Source organism: Sus scrofa, chromosome 6 (genome assembly GCF_000003025.6).
Source record: "Sus scrofa isolate TJ Tabasco breed Duroc chromosome 6, Sscrofa11.1, whole genome shotgun sequence".
Taxonomy (NCBI): domain Eukaryota; kingdom Metazoa; phylum Chordata; class Mammalia; order Artiodactyla; family Suidae; genus Sus; species Sus scrofa.
Genome location: NC_010448.4, coordinates 6,309,987 through 6,325,961, shown reverse-complemented (window position 1 = coordinate 6,325,961; position 15,975 = coordinate 6,309,987). Strand labels below are relative to the sequence as shown.

Sequence of the window (15,975 nt, the reverse complement as noted above, 5' to 3'; positions counted from 1 at the left end):
GAATAACGGCCTTTGCCAAGCCCTTAATCTGCAATACCTTCTGGTTCACTTAGTAAATTCTGTTTGTTTTAGGGCCACACCCGCAGTGTATGGAAGTTCCCAGGCTAAGGATTGAATCAGAACTATAGCTACTGGCCTACACCACAGCCACAGCAACTCAGGATCTGAGCTGTGTCTACACCACAGCCCATGGCAACACTGGATCCTTAACCCACTGAGCAGGGCCAGGGATCAAACCCACATCCTCATGGATATTAGTTGGATTCGTTACCCCTGAGCCACAATAGGAACTGCCTAGTAAGTTCTGAATGGTTTCCAGACTTGAATGTGCTAGTTTACATCTTTGCACATCCAGCTTCCTTTTACCCAAATTTCCCTCTTGCCTCCACTCCCTTTCTCTAGGCTTCTGCCTTTGCAGACTCTTCTCCCACAGATCTAGCTCAAAGGTAACATTTCTTGCATGAGCGTCCTGGTAATCCAGGTTACATCGTTTGCTTCCTCTTTTGGACCCTCGCTTATCATACCTTGCACAAACCTGTATTATTGCACTCTTATGCAAACCTGTCCATCTCCCACTCCTTACCACAAGGTACCTTGAGAACCAGAACTCTTTCCAACAGGATCCTTTCAGATGCAGATGACACAATGCAATTCAAACAATTCAAACATGCTAAAGCCTTAAGGGAATGTATTTGTTTATGTAAAAAACCAGTTGGCTTCAGGCATGTCTGGATCCAGGCACTTAAGCACAGTCAGGCTTGTCAGGACCCAGTCACTATTTCTGAGCTCTTCTCTCCTGTGTTAACCTCACTTGGGGCTTTTCCATGGAGGCCTCGAGCCCTTGCTGCTGCCATCCTCTTGACACCTGACATTCCCAGCAAAAAGAGAGTAATATTATCTGCTTGATTTGGTAGTTGAAGGAGTGGTTATTATATGCAAAGCACTTACAAGAGTCCTGGCAGGAGGCAAGCAGTCAGTAAGGACTCCTATTTTCCATTCATTCAACGTTAAGCACAGGACCTGGCATATAGTAAAATACTCAGCAAACATCTGAGAAATGAGAGGAGGGGAGAAACAGATGGTTTGTTGTTAGGGATTAATTTTTTAGCAAGTTTAGTAATGTGTGGTTGTTTGGGAGAGAGGTAGGTCTCCTGGCTTGGTCTTTTACTGCCTGATAGGGTGGACACTGTCCCCCTTGTGATTGACTTTATGGTGTCTCATTAGAAGATATTCGGTACAGACCTGTCTGGAGAGGCCCAGAGGGACAGTATTGACCACGCTGAATGATAAAGTAGGGGTGCTTGATGTGCTAACACCGTGCCAGCATCCTAGGACGAAGGGGTCCAGTGAGGACCCTTTCTAAGGTGCAAGCCGAGGCCGTTTTGGGGCCTGCATCTGGAGAGCACTCCTCCTCTGAGACACAATTACCAATATATCAATTCAATACCAACACAGAATCACCTGCTTCCCTCAAATTCACGCTCAACTTCAGCCTCTCCATTCAAAGAGAACGTGGAGCTGTGCAAAAGGGGAATTGAAACTTACTGAGAAGGATGTTTCCTGAAGAACCCTCTGGGCCATGTGGATAAACCAGAAAATTATCAGCTCCTGTAAGAGAGCCAGCAACTGTGCTGTGTTCCCACACAGCATACTCTAAAATTGTTATGAACATATTAAGATTCATTATTTAAAAACTATTATTAAGTCCTATAAGGACTAATAGGCTTATTGGCCAGCTTAGAATTCTATGGCAGGAGATGGCAAGCTGTGGCTCTGCTTGCTTTTTTTTTTTTTTTTAACATTTTTTTAATTAATTAATTTATTTATTTTTATTTATTTATTTTTTGTCTTTTTGCCATTTCTTGGGCCGCTCCCACGGCATATGGAGGTTCCCAGGCTAGGGGTCCAATCGGAGCCATAGCCACCAGCCTACGCCAGAGCCACAGCAACTCAAGATCTGAGCCGCGTCTGCGACCTACATCACAGCTCACGGCAACACCGGCTCGTTAACCCACTGAGCAAGGCCAGGGATCGAACCCGCAACCTCATGGTTCCTAGTCGGATTCGTTAACCACTGCGCCACCACAGGAACTCCTTTTTTTTTAACATTTTATTTTGAAATAATTGTAGCTTCACTCTTTACCAAGCCTCCCCCAAAGTTAACATTTTGCATAACTAGAGGACAATATTGAAGCCAGAAAATTGGCATTGGCATAATCCCCAGAGTTGCTTCGGTTTCACCAGCTATACATGCAAGTATATCTGTGTGTGCACATGTGTGTGTCTGCAATTCTTTAGCATGTGAAGCTTTGTGCTAAAATCACCACAGATAAGACATAGAAGTGCTCCACCACCACCAGGCTCTCTCACGCCACCTTTTTATTTTTATTTATCTTTTTAGGGCCACACCTGTCCTCATGGATACTAGTTGGGTTCATTGCCACTGAGCCACAAGAGGAACTCCCATGCTACCTTTTTAGAGCTGTTTTCTCATTCTTATGCTGTTCTCTTTCTCACTCTCTCTCTTTTTTTTTCTTCTTACATTTGCATGCATGGCATATGAAAGTTCCCAGGCTAGGGGTCGAATCAGAGACTCAGTTGCTGGTCTATACCACAGCCACAGCAGTGCCAGATCCAAGCCACATCTGTGACCTACACCATGGCTTGGGGCAATGCCTGATTCTTAATCCACCGAGCAAAGCCACACATCAAATCTGCACCCTCACAGATACTATATTGGGTTCTTAACCCGCTGAGCCACCATAGGAATCGCTATTTTCTATCTCTTTTTAACAATGAGTCATTTAAAAAATATTATATAGATCTGCCACCTGTTTTCATTTAGCCTCTGAGCTAAGGAAGTTTTTTTTCACATTTTTAAGTGGTTAAATCAGAGAAAAGATTTTTTTTGACACATGCAAATTATATGGAATTCAAATGTCAATGTCCAGAAATCAAGTTTTACTAAAAGACACAGTCACTCCCACTCACACATACTCTCGGCTGCTCACTCTGTAATGCAGAGTTCAGGGAGCAGGACCTGCAAGGCTCAACTATTTACTATCTAGCCTTTTATAGAAAACGTTTGCTGACTCCTGCTCAAGGGCATTCTCAGGCTGCCACCTGCATATTGATGGGTCAAAGGTGTGTATCAGGCTGAGGGAATTAAGACCCATCATTTGGAGGTGCCAGTGCAGCCTCTCCTCCCGTTCCCATCCTCACATAGCTCTTGAGCTCTTACTATGTGCCAGGCAGCATCTCAAAGCTCCCGAGCACCATTGGGTGTAAATGTCAGACCGCCAACGCAGGTGTGCAAGGAATGTAACTTCATTTTCTATAACTCAGTTTCTATTTGGAGCCATCTTTCTCCCATGCGCCGAAAATCATTTCAGGCATTTTGAGCTGTACCTCATTTCCCCAGTGCCTTCAATTCCTGGGGATGGGACATTTTGTCCTTCATGCTCAATGTTTCATGCTGGACTCTGCTGGGATGTCCAGTGCCCCGTCCAGTCCTCATGCAGGTTGGCTGCTTCTTGGATGCCATCAGAAAGGCACTGTTGGAGCTGGTGCCTCTTGCCATGTCTGTGCCTTTGTTGGCACCGAGGCTCATTCTGCTCCTATACATCCCACAGGTTCTCACACTTGGGTGTGCGTCAGGATTACCTGGCGGGCACATTACATTACACTATTACAATGCTGAGCTTCAACAACCGTTTCAGCTTACCTGGTTCTGATCCAGCATATCTGAGGTGGGGCTCCAGAATTTGCATTTCTCACAAGTTTCCAGATGATGCTGATGCTGATACTGGTGGTGCTGGACCCCACCTTGAGAACCACTGGTCTAAACCATGCAGAGGCTCAGGGAACTCAGAGGATCTGCTGCAGGTCTATGTTGCTGAACACAGCCTGGATCCTGTCACCTCTGTTTCTCCTGGATAAAGAGGACCCAGGTCACTCACCTCTGCTTCAGATCCCACTACCCCAAAAGTTCCCCGTTTCTAATCTAAATTGCTGGAGTGTGGCCTGGGTTTGTTGGTTTGCTTTATTTATTTATTTATTTTTGCCTGTGCTGGCGGCATGCAGAATTCCTGATCCAGGGGTTGAACCTGCACCATAGCAGTAACCAGAGCCACAGCAGTGACAGTATCAGATCCTTAATCTGCTGAGCTACCAAGGAACTCCTGGGGCTTTAAAAAGCTCGGTAGATGATTTTTTTTTTTCTTTTTTTGTCTTTTTGCCTTTTCTTGAGCTGCTCCTATGGCATATGGAGGTTCCCAGGCTAGGAGTCTAATTGGAGCTGTAGCCACCAGCCTATGCTAGAGCCATAGCAACACAGGATCTGAGCTTCATCTGCAACCTACACCACAGCTCACGGCAATGCCGGATCCTTAACCCACAGAGCAAGGGCAGGGATCGAACCCGCAACCTCCTGGTTCCTAGTCGGATTCGTTAACCACTGAGCTACAACGGGAACTCTGCTTGGCAGATGATTTTAATGTGCAGCCAAGATTGAAATTTCAATCACTGGGCAGGGGGGGACAGTGGTTCTCCAAGCCCAGTCCAGACCTGCGGCATCAGCCTTACCTGGAGACTTTTTAGAGATGCAGATTCTCAGGCCCAACCCCAGACATCCCCAAGTAGATTCTCTAGAGGTAGGGCCAAGCAATCCGTGCTTGAACAAACCCTCCTGGTGATTCTGGTCAGTCAAGGGGATCAGACTGGCTGGGGAAGGGAGGAGGGCTCAGGGACTCTGCTCTCTGCTTAGCTCTTGGCCCTTCTGCTCTAGTTTTTCTGTTTCCCTAGACTAGGGAATGTTTTCTAGTAAAAGGAAAAGGGAAGACAGAATCTTCTATCATTGCACTGCATCTAAGATGTATCATCTCATATCTCAAGGATACCATTCTGACTCCACACACTCCATGGAAGGAAAAACAGGATGTAGACTTTTATTAAACCTCCTTCTTGCTGTGTCATCTCTCCTCAGAACAAAGATCAAACTGCCTGGATGTAGGAAAGGGCTTAAGGGCTTTGAGGCAAAAGAATATACTTCCAAAAAGCCTTGGCCTAATATTTCACAAGTATTCAAGGAGACTAAGGTTTGAGAGTTTAAATAATCTTCCTAGATCCTAAATCCCAAAGGGGCCCTTTTGACTTTAGAGTTTGAAGGGTTAAAAAATCCTCCTTCTCTCCAGTCTCGCACTCACAGTTGTTCCTTTCTGTTCTCAGGACTGTGGGCTGTGGTCAACAACGCAGGGATCCTTGGCTTCCCAATCGATGGGGAGCTCATTCCCATGACCCAATACAAACGATGCATGGCCGTGAACTTCTTCGGGGCCGTGGAAGTCACCAAGGCATTTTTGCCTCTTCTTAGGAAATCCAAGGGCAGGCTGGTGAACATCAGCAGCATGGCAGGTGAGTTGGCTTTTCCCCACGAGGCTGTGGCCACTAGTCATGCAAGATGGGGCTTGCTGTGTACTTTGTGGGCTGAACAAGAAAGCAAAACACTTTGCTGCAGGGCTGGGTCAAGATTAGTCAAAGCTGGTTTTACTGTTGATCTTAATACAATTAAACCTTTCTCTCCTTTCATGTTCTAACTCTTACCTACCTTCTAACTCAACTATTCATTACTGGGGATTTAGGGTTCTCACACATCTTCACAATGGGATTGCTAATGAACAAGCTTCCTAAATTCAGACCGGAAACCCTGCATAGCTAATGTCAGCATAACAGGTAACCTGTTTCCCACCCTCTCTGGGTGTGCATATTCTGTTGTTCCCCATAAAATGAACAGACAAATGTCTTCACTCTGTTGGCACTGTCAGAGCCCCTTGTCTCAGCTGGCCGCTTCTAGTATTTTCCATAAGATTATTCCCATTGTTTTGCAGTCTTGAGGCAGTTGGGTCAGGGTGTGACCTGCGTTGACTCATCTCTCTCCATATCAAAGGACAGATAGTCAACAGCTCCAGTCTGGGGTTTAACAATCTCCCTTTTGTAAAAATGCCCTGGTAAAAGATGTCATGTTCTTTCTTCTAGAAGACATTTCCAAACGGGGAGTCCCCATAGCCTTACTCAGCTTTGAGTGATATCCATGGGGTTGTCTTTGGGCCACTGCATGGGTCAGAGGGAGGCCAAGGGTGTGGGATCCAGGATCCTGACTTCTCATGGAGGAATACCACTTTTCACTGCTGGATTAGATGGTTCTGAGTAAGTTTTTTTTTTTTTTTTTTTTTTTAAATAAAGGGTCCAAGTATTTATTTATTAATTTTTTTTCTTTTTCTTTTTTGGCTGCCACGCAGCATATGGAGTCCTTGGACCAGGGGTCAGATCAGAGCTGCAGCAGTACTGAATCCTTAACCTAATGTGCCAGGCTTGGGATAACCCACCTGCGTCCCAGTGCTCCCAAGATGCTGCCCATCCCGTTGTATCACAGTTGCAACTCCTTTTTTTTTTTTCTTTTGTTCTTTTTGTCATTTCTTGGGCTGCTCCCATGGCATATGGAGGTTCCCAGGCTAGGGGTCGAATTGGAGCTGTAGCCGCTGGCCTACACCAGAACCACAGCAACGCGGGATCCGAGCTGCGACTGCAACCTACACCACAGCTTACGGCAACACCGGATCGTTAACCCACTGAGGATGCAAGGCCAGGGATTGAACCCGCAACCTCCTGGTTCCTAGTTGGATTCATTACCCACTGAGCCACAATGGGAACTCCTTATTTTTATTTTATTTTATTTTTTTAGAGGAGGTTCTTTGTATTTTCTACACAATCATCGTTGTTGCTCATATTTTCTTTACTGACCGTAACTTAGCAATTTCCTTGAATTTAACTGCTATGTGAATGTGTCACTAGCGTTACTGGTTGGCCTGAGGAAGGAAGGGAGGAAGGAAGGAAAAGAGGAAGGGAGGAGAAAGGAGGAGGGGAGAGACGTCTAAGATGGTTAAAAGCAATAAGTATTGTGTTTTAACTTTTATGAGAACTCTCAAATACTTCCAATGGTTTTTTTTTATGATGGTTTTTATTTTTTCCATTATAGCTGGTTTATAGTATTCTGTCAATTTTCTACTGTACAGCAAGGTGATCCAGTTACACATACATGCATACATTCTTTTTTCTCACATTATCCTGCTCCATCAGAAGTGACTAGACATAGTTCCCAGTGCTATACAGCAAGAGCTCATTGCTTATCCATGTTTTGCTACCTTGCTGAAGCAAACAAATCCTGAGAAAACACATTTGCAATATTTCACTCTTATCTTTCTTCTGAATTTAGCCTTTACATTTTTGACCTCTGGGGAAACCTCACCTTTCTCAGTTCCCTGGTTCAATCTGGTACTTCTGGAAAAGTCCCACATGCTCCCTTGCCTCATTCACTCAACAAATATTTACTGAAATGACTGATCATTGTCTTCTCCTTGATGCAGTGACAAGGAAGTTTTTTTTCTTCTTCTCTTTGTTCTCCACTTTGAGCAGCTCATTCATTCATTAGATTTTACTTTATTTATCACTAACATGCACATTATCTGCTATAGGCCCAGAATCTGCCATGAAGTAGAAGCTCAATTAATAAATGAAAAATAGAAGTGTGCAAATGAATGAATAGTGGATAGATGAAAGGGTGAGTGATGACTTTACACTACAGAGGACACCTGTTCATCCATCTTCAACTTGACCTCTAAAACTTTTTCTGAGCTAAGACTTTTTACTGACGTGTCACTCATTTCCATTGGAGGAAATCTTCAAGTATTAAAATAAATTACCCATCTCACTCCTATTCTCACCACTGGACATGCAAAATTCTTTACACTCTGCCTGTTTACATTCCATTAGCTTATCCTCACCAAGTCAACATGTCTGAAGACAAACTTGCTATCAGCAATTCAAAGCTTGGTCTCCTGACTTCTCTTCTTCTCTTGGTCTTTTAGGTTTCAGAGGTTTGAATTCCTTCTGGGATTGGTTTCTCCCTGTGCCTTTCACTCCTTTTTTCCCAATCAGTCACCATGAAATATGGAGTCTTCCTCATCCCACCCAGCTTTGAATCTTTGTGTTCCAAGGAGACTCGACTCTAGAAATAGGTTCATCTGCAAGACTCACCTACCACCCATGGTATTTTACAAAGTTGTTAAGCCAATAGCATGAAATCAGAACATATGAGAAGCATATAGACCAGACAGGACAGGTGTTTGTAAGAAAACAGGAACCAGAGATTTTAAATCATGCTTCCAGTTCCCCACACTGATGAGAAGCAAAGGAATTCAGCAGAATCCCCAGTACTTTGCTGATGAGTGTTTTGCAAAACAAATGGAAAAAGATTTTGAGCAAGGGGATAAGAAACTAGACTGTAACACAAGAATCAGAAAAGTCATGGCATGCATAAAAGGTAAGATATAAGCAACCACCCATCCACAGAAATTAACATCCAATGTGATAGCAACTTGATGATGTGTCTCTTGGCAAAGTTAACATGATAGTTATTTTGGTAAATGTACTTGTTTGGGGGTTCATCCCAGTCTTTTTCTCATTTGGAAGATGCAGGTATGAAGAGATATAGAGAGGCAGCCAGTTACTAGTAAGTGTTCTCCAAAAGAAGCTCATGGTTGCCTCAACCCATCAAGTTGTCTTGAGCCTGGCACCTCTGCCACTCACTGCATAACAAGAATTTCAGTGATGTAGATTTATCATGGAAGTTTGCATCAGCCAGGAGGAGCTGAGCTAGAATTGGTAACTCTGTTCCAATTATTCAATGCTGCACAGCAAATAACTCCAAAGAAAGTATCTCAAGATGCAGTGAGTTGGTAACTGGTCTGGTAAAATAGCTGTCTCTCAAATATGTGGATATCATGATCCTTGGAACCTGGAACATGTGGCCCTGGTAAAGGGGACTTTACAGATGTGATCAAGTTAAGGATCTGAAAAGCAGAGATTAACCTGGATTACCAAGGTGGGGCTGATGCAATTGTAAGAATCCTTGTAAGAAGGAGGCAGGAGGATCAGAGTCAAAGAGAGGGTGGAAGATGGAGGAAGGGGCCATGAGCCAAGAAATGCAGGTGACTTCTAGAAGCTAGAAAAGTCAGGGGAGCTTGGAGACTCCAAAAGCAATGCAGGCTGGCTGACACCTTGATTTTAGCCCAGTGAGACTTCCGGTCTTTAGAACTGAAAAGATAATTAGGTTGTATTGTTTAAGCCACTAAGTTTGCAGTAATTTATCATAGCAGCAACAGGAAAGTAATACACCTGGGTTGGCCTGGATATTAAGTCAAATACCACTGGGCTCATCCCAGGGTCTTTAAAAGGTGGACAGATGGTTCATCAATCCTTCCTCTACCTTTCCTCCTCATCAATTCCCAGTGCAATGATACATGCACATTCTATAATCCCTGATTTGGCTCTTTCTAAATGTCAACCGTTAATTGTCTCTGATAACAACTGGTCACATGCACCTAATTTCCTCTTCCAAACACTTGTCTTGTCTCCAATAAACATTAATAATTATTAGGAAGCATCCATTAGACTTCAGGGATTTGTTGGAGGCTACCAGGAACATGATCCCAATGACCGGCACAGTAAGTTTTAGCATCTCTGTTTTGTAGTTGTGAAAGCCAAGGTTCAGAACAGCTATATGACCGCCTTTCAGCTAAAACTAGGATTGAACTTTCACCCCATGTTCTGCTGCACCAACTCACTGCCTCTCCCCCTGATTCACCTGGATCGTGTGTTACCATGTCAATCCAAGGCCAAGAGCTGCAGGAGCTCTTCTCAAAGTATCCCCTCCATCATTTTCCTCTTCCTACTAACCTCGCTGCTGCCTGCTCACTCCAGCCTCACCCCCTTTCCTGGGTGGAAAAAGGGTCAACATAACCACTCTTGTGGATGGGAAGTTTCAGGACTCTGGCCAGGCAGAAATATTGCTTCTTTACATAATTTTCTAGGAGATGCATGTAAGTGTCCATCACATTATGAATATACCCTTCCTTCTTGCTTTCATCCCTAAAGAAAAGGTACAAGAAATAGAGCAAGAGAGACACCATGTAGCTTTCTAGTAAAATCAGGCTTCAAAAAAGAGAGAAAGCCAGGAAGCAGCATGTGGATACACTGCCTAGGCTTTGATGCTGTCTTTATCACTGATAGTGGGGGGCCCTTTGGGGTGACAAAGTCCTGAACCTCTGAGTTGCAGAGGTTCATCTTCAATGAGAGTTGCATCCTCATTTTATCATGGGGGTGATAATAACTTTTTCTTGTAGTAATTATTTGATAGGGCCATCGTGAGATGAGATGAAGTGACACGGGTTTGAGGCTACTTGCACTTGGCGTGTCGTAGAGTTACTGACCCAAAAGCCAGCCACCATGAAACCTGGGGAGAGGCTGGCTCTCTGTACACCTGTGGCTTTTAATCCCGCCAAATGCTGGCATCACCACCCATGACTGTGACACTCCATTCTGGTTCATCCTGTTGCCCCCTCTCACACACTCACTCCTGGGCAGATAAGCCCAACAGGTCCCTACTTCCAGATTTGACCACAGCTTCTCTGGGAGGATTCCCCCACCCCCGGAAATCACATTTATTATCCTCCTACAGAAAGAGAAGAGCTCTTTAACCTAAATCCTGGAAGGCGGTTTGATAAATATTTAACCAAGGCTTAAAGGAAAACGGGAGATGACTCTTTGATTGACTGTACAAAGGGCAGGTGAAAAATCTCTGTGTTTGAGAGGTCTAAAAGTCTTTTCTGGCCAGTTTTCCTTAAGAAATTTCAGAGTAAATACCTGTGTTATGTTGTGAGCTGTGCTTGGATGAGAATGGTTGAAAGTAACCCTTAAAACAACTCAGGCTTCAGGGATTTTGAGCTGTTTGTGCTTTGAATCCTGCTCTTGTTTTACTAGCTGGGTGATCTGAGGCAGGTCTCCCCACTTACCTACGTGTCCATTTTATCATCTGTCGTGATAGAGCGACACCGCACCTGAGTCTAAGGCAACATTTCCCAACCTCAACATTATTGATATTTGGGGGGGAGATTAATTCTTTCTGTGGGGACTATCTGATGCATTGTAGGATGCCCAGCAACATCTGTGTTCTTGACCCATTAGATGCAAGTAGCACCCAGCCCACAGGGCTGACACACCTTTGGATATTTACTGGGGGTGGGGGTGGGGTGCAAAATTGCCCCAGTTGAGAATTTCTGGTCTCAACTGTAAATCTAAATGCATTGTGGGTCTGTGTGCTTAGCGTAGTTACGGGTACGTAGAAAGCACCCTGGTTAAAAGGGACCTCTCTACTGAGAGATAGTAATAGTTGCTCATGACATCAAGCTGTTTAAAATGCAGTAAAATTACATCAGAGTAAGTCACCTCAGAGAGCCTTATACGTCTACAAAGTATAGGCATCCAGCAGAGTTCACAGTTCCAACCTTGAGCCTGGTCTTACTTAGCCCAGAGAAGTTGACAATAGGATCATTCCTGGACTCTTTCTGGCCAAGTTGGCTGCCTTCAGAGAAGTGTCTGGCAAATCATTCAGCTGCTCAGTGATGAGAGAGGAAGCCAACGCTCACATTCATTTCCTCACACTAGTCAGGGCTAGCATAGGGCCGAGGGATTGGGGAGAGCAAGGTTGAGTGAACTTCTTCGTGTTGAGTTGTATTGGATGCTCACACACCTGCAGTGTTCAGTTCTGACATCTGCAGGATGCAGCTACTAATTCCTTTTGCGATCAAGCACACCCTAGCTCAGGATTATCTAGCTGGTATGCCGTGGAGTCAGGGTTGGTAACGGGGTCTCTTTCACTCCAAATTCTGTGCTCCTCTCACTCTTCTGGACTACCAAACATGAACATACCAGGCAAACATTGGGAAACACCCCTCCCCCCCAACCCCAGACTCTAGTATGTTTCAGCAATGATGAGGAAGTGTTAGCAATTTAGGGCCATCTCCTACACCAGGGCTTCTCAAACATGAATGTGGATAGGGATCACCTGGGGATCTTGTTAAAATGCACAATTTGACAGAGGTGGTCTGAGGGGGAACGAAAATTCTTTATTTCTATAACTAGTTTCTAAGTGAATGCTACTGGTTCCTGGACAAGCTTTGCAAACTTCAGATGCATGAGAATCACCAGGAGGGCTACTTAACAAACAACTGCAGGAAATCACAACTATAGTGAGATATTTCACACCCACTAGGATGGCTATACTCAAAAAATCAGGAAACAACACTTGATGGCCAGAATGAGGAGAAACTGGAACCCTCCTGGACTGCTAGTGGGAATGTAAAAATGGTGCAATCTTTGTGGAAAACACTTGGAGGTTCCTCAATAAAGTAAACATAGAGTTACAATATGGCTCAGCAGTTCTGCTCCTAAGAGCATACTCAAAAGAAAAGAAAGCAGGTGTTCAAGCAAAAACTTGTACCTGGGTAGTCGTAGCATCATTATTTACAATAGCTAGAGAAGGGAACAACCCAAATGTCCATCCACAGATGAATTGATAACAAAATGTGGTCTTTTTATTCAATGGACTGTATTATTAAATCCATAAAAGGGAATGAAGCATGGATACACTGAAGGGTGGACCTTGAGAAGATTGTGGTGACAGAAGCCAGACACAAAAGGCCACTTCTTGGATGAGCCTGATTATGTGAAATGTCCAAAACAGGCCAACTATAGTCACAGAAGGCACTGCAGATGGTCAGGGGCTGGGGTGTGCAGGAAGGAACGTGAGACAAGATGCTCAACAGCTGTGGTGTGTCCTTTTGGGACCTTGAAAATACTACGGAACTAGATAGTGGTGCTGGATGCACAACACTCTAAACATACCAAAAGGCAATGAATTGTACACCTTAAAAGCGTTACATGCTGAATTTTAAGTCTTACGCATTTTACCACCATAAGAAAAAAAATTCGGCCCACGCCCAGAATTTCTGATTTAACAGGTCTGGGACCTGAGGGCTTGCACTTCTAAGAGATTCCCAGCTGCTGTTCTTCTAAGAGAACCCACAGGCTCGTTCTCTATCACATTTTCAACACCAAGGTCAGACATTGATCTGAATACTGAGTAGTTTGTAGAATCCCCAGAGACTGTCACATTTCAAGGGAACACTGGATGCTATTAGTCTCAAATTTCCCCTCTATGCCTAAAGGAGAATAGCAAACCTGCCTCTCCTGGGGACAGGTGGTTGGTCTGTGTTCCTGAGCTTGGGAAGGAATGGACTTTGTAACTTGAGTTGACTCCAGTGGACCTTGGAGGGGGCAAAAATCAGCTGGGAGCCCTCAATTCTTTCTGCTCAGACAAGGTCATACGAATGAATTCTGGCCTGGGAAGATAGTAGAGAAAGAAAATGCTTCTGGGGGCGTGGGACCCTGGTTCCCCTACAAAGCATCCTGCACCTACTTCCACAGTGAGGAGAGGAGTGTTCCCCATATCAGTTAGCAGTGTTCAGATACCAGCCAGGTGGCCTACATTTCAACTCAGTTCTGATGCTCTCTACCTGGAGAGAGCATCAGATCCCACAGGTTAAGGGCTCAGTCCTCTAAGAGTGTCCCCTGCCTCCCCCACTTTGGATGCCAGACACAAGCCCAGGTTATCACCTGTGCTTCTGACCGACGGGCTATAGATCAGCGGTACCAACAACAATGTCCTTGGGTTCGATGCATTTGCTGGAGCATCTCAGGGAACTCAGGAAACCCGTTTACTTATGGGATTGCTGCTTTGTTACAAAGGGTAGTGAAGGATAGAAAATCAACATCCAAATGAAGAGACACACAGGGCAAGGCACAGACAAAAGGTGCGATACTTCCCCGCGTTCAGAACCTACTACTCCCCTGAATCCCCTTCTCTTCACCAACCTCCCTCTCCCTCCTTTTGGGCTTTTAAGGAGGCTTCATTACAGAGGCATGATTGGCTCGATCATGATCCAGTGGTGACCCATCTCAATCTCCAGCCCTTCTCCACTGCTCCCCAATCCCTGAAGGAGGGGGTGAGAGTAGGAGTGAAAGTTTCAATTCTTGAATCACGAGGTGGGATCCTTGGCAACCAGCCCCACCCTTAGGTGAGGGCCTAGTCCCCTCATTAACATAACAAGAGGCCTCTTTAACCTTTGCACTCGCTTAAGAAATTCCTAGGGTTTTAGAAGCTCTCTGCCAGAAACAGACCACATTATTTATTACAAGTCAAAATATCACACCCTACCTATACAGCTGCAGGCTGAAAAGCCCCGCATTTCTGCTGCTTACTATGTAAATAGAGCCTTCACTCAAAAAGCCCTTTCTTTCTTTCTTTGTGTGTGTGTGTGTGTGTGTGTGTGTTTGCCTTTTCTAGGGCCACTTCCCACAGCATATGGAGGTTCCCAAGTTAGGGGTTGAATCGGAGCTGTAGCCACGACCTACGCCAGAGCCACAGCAACGCCAGATCCGAGCTGCATCTGCAATCTACACCACAGCTCACGGCAATGCCGGATCCTTAATCCACTGAGCGAGGCCAGGGACCGAACCCGCAACCTCATGGTTCCTAGTCGGATTTATTAACCATGACGGGAACTCCAGAAAGCCCTTTCTTTTCAGTAATTCCTGCGTGGCCCTAAGAAGTTAGCTTTAGGTCCAGAAAAAGAGGATGTGCAGGTAGTTAGTTGTTAGGGCCACAAGGGGTGTTTGAGGGCCTGTGTTACCTTGGAGAAGATGAGAAACATGGACCCTTGGGGAATGTTACTATCTTATTGCTTATGCCACACCGGAAGGAGTCAGGCAAAAACCAGGGCTGAGCCCCCTTGGGGCAAGAGAGAGGGTCTTCACAGATCTGTAAGCTCGAGAATTGTAACTTCAAACCTCCCTTTGCCTCAATTTGGGCAACACTATACCATAAGGTCAAAGGGAAGACAAGGCCACGAGAGCGATAACAAATGTCAATGCTGAGTTTATTCTTGGCAGGGGGCAGATTCACTGGGTAGTTCCCTGAGGCAGAAAGCAGGGTGGGAGGCTGGTACCTTCTAGAAGGGGTCGGATGCTGCATTCACGGCGGCTCCAGTGAGTAGGGATAGAGTATGACGCATGAGACGAGTCCATAGTGCTGTGGGCGGTTGGTTAAAACAAGTGCCATTGTTGACTGTGTGTTCTGTTAAGTGTCTTAATACAGGTCCCCCCAGATTCTGAGCCCTTGACCAGCACTGGCTACGGAGAATCCACTGGAGGGAAACCCAGCATTCAATTTTGGTATCTCCTAAGCAAGTGGTGCTCTACGGGCAAGGCCTTGCTTTTACGTTAGCCATGGCTGGCTGTGATAGGGGTACATGGGGGATGGGGTGAAGAAGAAGTTTATTGTCACTTTAAACTTGGTTGCAGCCTTGGTAGAAAATATATCCAAAGCTCTAGCTTGCTTTGGGGGCTTGTCTCATGTTTTAACATTTCAGACTAGCCAGGCCTTGATTTTTTGACCTCCCATGTCAAAGAGAAAAACTGAAATATTTAGCTTTATTTGACCAAAATATTAGGAGATCTTACAATCTGGGTACATCCAAAGACCTCCATGGGAGCTGGGCATTCCTCCCAACGTAAACATATCTTAAAGAGAGGATGCATTTTGAAACGTTTTATTTGGAAATAATGATAGATTCACAGGAGGCTGCAAGGAAATGGACAGGAAGTCTTGCTTGCCTTTCACCCCATTCCCCCTAATGATAACCTTTTGCATGCCTACAGTATGATATAAAACCATGCAACTGACAATGGCACAGTGCTCTGAGCTTACTCAGATTTCACCAGGTATATCTATGCCCATTTATGAGTGTGTTCATAGTTCTATGCCACTTTATCCTATGTATAGCTTCTAGGAACTACTAACACAGTCAGAATACAGAACTGTCCCAGTACCACAAGGATCCCCTGAGACACCCTTCTTAAGGTCACATCCACACCTTCACCCATCCCCAACTTCTGGCAGCCACAAGTCTGTTCTCCATCGCTATAATTTTGCTTCAAGACTGTTACATAAGTGGGATCACA

General features: G+C 44.9%; 1 protein-coding gene across 1 annotated transcript in view; it reads left to right on the top strand.

Annotated features, from left to right (window-relative positions):
* The window catches only part of HSD17B2 (hydroxysteroid 17-beta dehydrogenase 2), a 64,006-nt gene that overhangs the window by 34,473 nt on the left and 13,558 nt on the right, over nucleotides 1-15,975 (top strand). The window contains 1 exon segment of the mRNA NM_001167649.1: nucleotides 5,227-5,412. Coding sequence (NP_001161121.1) covers nucleotides 5,227-5,412 — 186 coding nt within the window.